The sequence below is a fragment of the Penaeus japonicus genome, unplaced genomic scaffold (assembly GCF_977035675.1).
Source record: "Penaeus japonicus unplaced genomic scaffold, GWHDUDI00000001_assembly GWHDUDI00000028, whole genome shotgun sequence".
NCBI lineage: Eukaryota > Metazoa > Arthropoda > Malacostraca > Decapoda > Penaeidae > Penaeus > Penaeus japonicus.
Genome location: NW_028234430.1, coordinates 20,924,286 through 20,926,785, shown reverse-complemented (window position 1 = coordinate 20,926,785; position 2,500 = coordinate 20,924,286). Strand labels below are relative to the sequence as shown.

General features: G+C 41.0%; 1 protein-coding gene across 3 annotated transcripts in view; it reads left to right on the top strand.

Moving 5' to 3' along the window:
- The window catches only part of Cbl (E3 ubiquitin-protein ligase CBL), an 80,047-nt gene that overhangs the window by 42,719 nt on the left and 34,828 nt on the right, over positions 1-2,500 (top strand). For all 3 annotated transcript variants that reach the window (XR_015192445.1, XM_043026859.2, XM_043026858.2), the window contains exons 5-8: positions 9-146; positions 519-597; positions 966-1,106; positions 1,984-2,130. Coding sequence is in view for 2 of the 3 variants with exons in the window: in XM_043026859.2 (XP_042882793.2) it covers positions 9-146; positions 519-597; positions 966-1,106; positions 1,984-2,130 (505 nt within the window). In the remaining variant the exon portion in view is untranslated. The remainder of the gene's footprint in view (positions 1-8; positions 147-518; positions 598-965; positions 1,107-1,983; positions 2,131-2,500) is intronic.

The following is a 2,500-nucleotide window of genomic DNA, read 5'->3' as shown; positions in this document are numbered from 1 at the left end:
TTCCGCAGTTATGTGTTTCGGCTGTCGTGCACGCGGCTTGGCCAGTGGGCCATCGGCTATGTGACGAGCGACGGCAGCATCCTTCAAACCATTCCGCAGAATAAGTCCCTCTGTCAGGCGCTCCTTGATGGACACAGAGAAGGATTGTAAGTTAAAGCAGTGGGAGGAGGGAGATAGAGGGAGAGAGGGAGGGAGGAGGAAGGGAGGAGGAAGGGAGAGAGGGAGGGCAAAAGGATGGGATTGGGTAGACTGGAATGGGGAATGGAGGGAAGGTGGTTGGGAGAGGAAGGAGAAAAAGGAGTGGGGGTCTAAATTTCAATGCATAACAGTTCCAAGTAATTAATAAACTTTGGTTTTTCAAGTAGTGTGTAATAGATGTAGTAGGTATTTTTGTATTAGAGAATAAATGTTAAAAGATCCAAAAAATATTTTCTCACTATTTTAAGAGTTTCAGGGTATACACAAACACATGGCAGCACCTTAGGAAACCAAACCAAACATTTCTCTCTCTTTTACAGCTATTTGTATCCTGATGGGCGGAATTTAAATCCAGACTTGTCTTGGGTTGTACAAGACACTCCCGAGGACCATATAAAGGTGAGGATATTATTCTACCAGCCTTTGGAAATGCCAGGTTTTTTGCCTTATGAAATTAAATCATCATCATCATCATCATCATCATCATTATAATCATTATCATTATTATCATCATTATCATCGTTAATTACCATCATTGTTATTATTATTATTATTATTATTATTATTATTATTATTATTATCTATATTATCTTTATTAGTAGTGTGTTGATATGAAAATTATTAAGAGCCAGGAATTTTGATATGGAACACTTCATTTTGTTGACTTTAGCTTCATTTCATTTCTATTTCATATTACTTGTTTTTTAGTTGCTCTGATTTAGTCTTTTTTTTTTTTATTCACTGAACTCTAACGCTTTCCTCTGCAGGTTACTCAAGAACAGTACGAGTTGTACTGTGAAATGGGGTCCACATTCCAGCTTTGCAAAATCTGTGCAGAAAACGACAAGGATATTAGAATAGAACCGTGTGGCCATCTCCTCTGCACGCCGTGTTTAATGTTATGGCAGGCAAGTTGGGTGTGGTTGACACGCTCTTTCCTTTAGGGTTGTGGAGTCGAGTGCCAGAAATGCTTCATAGGAGGGAAGGGGATTTGAGAGTGCCAATGGACTACCTTAGTTAAAGTGACTTTTTTTATGTGTGTTTTGGTGAGTATGTGCGTGTGTGTGTGTGTGTTTGTGCCTGAGTGAGTGAGTGCATGTGTGACTGCCTGCTTGGGCGTGTGGAATGTTTATTATGCTTTTATGTCTGGTTAGGTATGGGGTATGGGGCTCCTGCTTACCATGTAGGAAAAAAATTATTAATTATTCTCCCTATACATGTAGGAAGCTTATAGGTATATTCACATATAAATGAATTCAGTTAACCCATTCACGCCATGGCTTATATTTGCTGCTCCTGCCAGATAGATAACAATTGCGCACAGTGACTTAGCGCTTGACCTCTCCATGGGTGATGTTGTGTTGTGCCTTTGTGTCTATACAAATGAAACTCCTATGATCATATACACATGTAACAGTGTAAAATGTATGTTATGAGGGAAAGATCACAATGTGATAAAATGTCACCAGGCAGGAGCGAAAGGGCTAATTGGTTAATATTATGCATGTATGACATGATGCTTAACTTTTGATTAACACAAATGCATGTATTTGAACTAGAGTCCAAAGTGTTTTCAAAATGCTCAAGGTAAGGAATGAATTAATCTTTTGTTTCAAATATCTGACTTCTGGATCTTTATAGACTGATATGTTTACATTCGATAATATATTTGTTGGTGTTGGTCCTAAAGAAAAGTAAGAAAGAAAATTTTATACTAAAATTAACCTATTTATTTATTTACGTTTTTTCCTATTTTTGTGTATTAACGCTTCTCCTTTTTTTCAGGACTCGGAAGGTCAGGGCTGCCCCTTTTGTCGAGCAGAGATCAAGGGAACGGAGACCATCATAGTGGACCCATTTGACCCCCACAAACAGCACCGCACGCAATCTCTGTCTAGTGGTCAGCTGATATATATGGAGGAGGAGGATGAGGTATTGATGGAGTGACCAGTTGTGTAGCCTGCCATGCCTTCTGCCTGCCTCCCATTGGTCTTTGTTAGTGTGCAAGTGACCAATAGGAAACTGTGCCTCCTGCCTGTGTTCCCCCCCCCCCCCCCCATTGGTCAGTAACTGTACAAGTGACCAATAGGAAAATGTGTCACTTGCCTGATTACTCCCACCCACCTCGCCCTCCCCCCTGCCCTTGCCCCTCCCCTCTTGCCCCTCATTGGTCAGTGTCGATGTACAAATGACCAATAGGAACTTGCATCTTTTGCCTGTGCATCCCTATTGGTTCTCCAGTTTGTTCCTCCCTAAGCCAGGAGGAACAGCTTCCAACTTACCTTCCTGTTGGCTGTTGCTG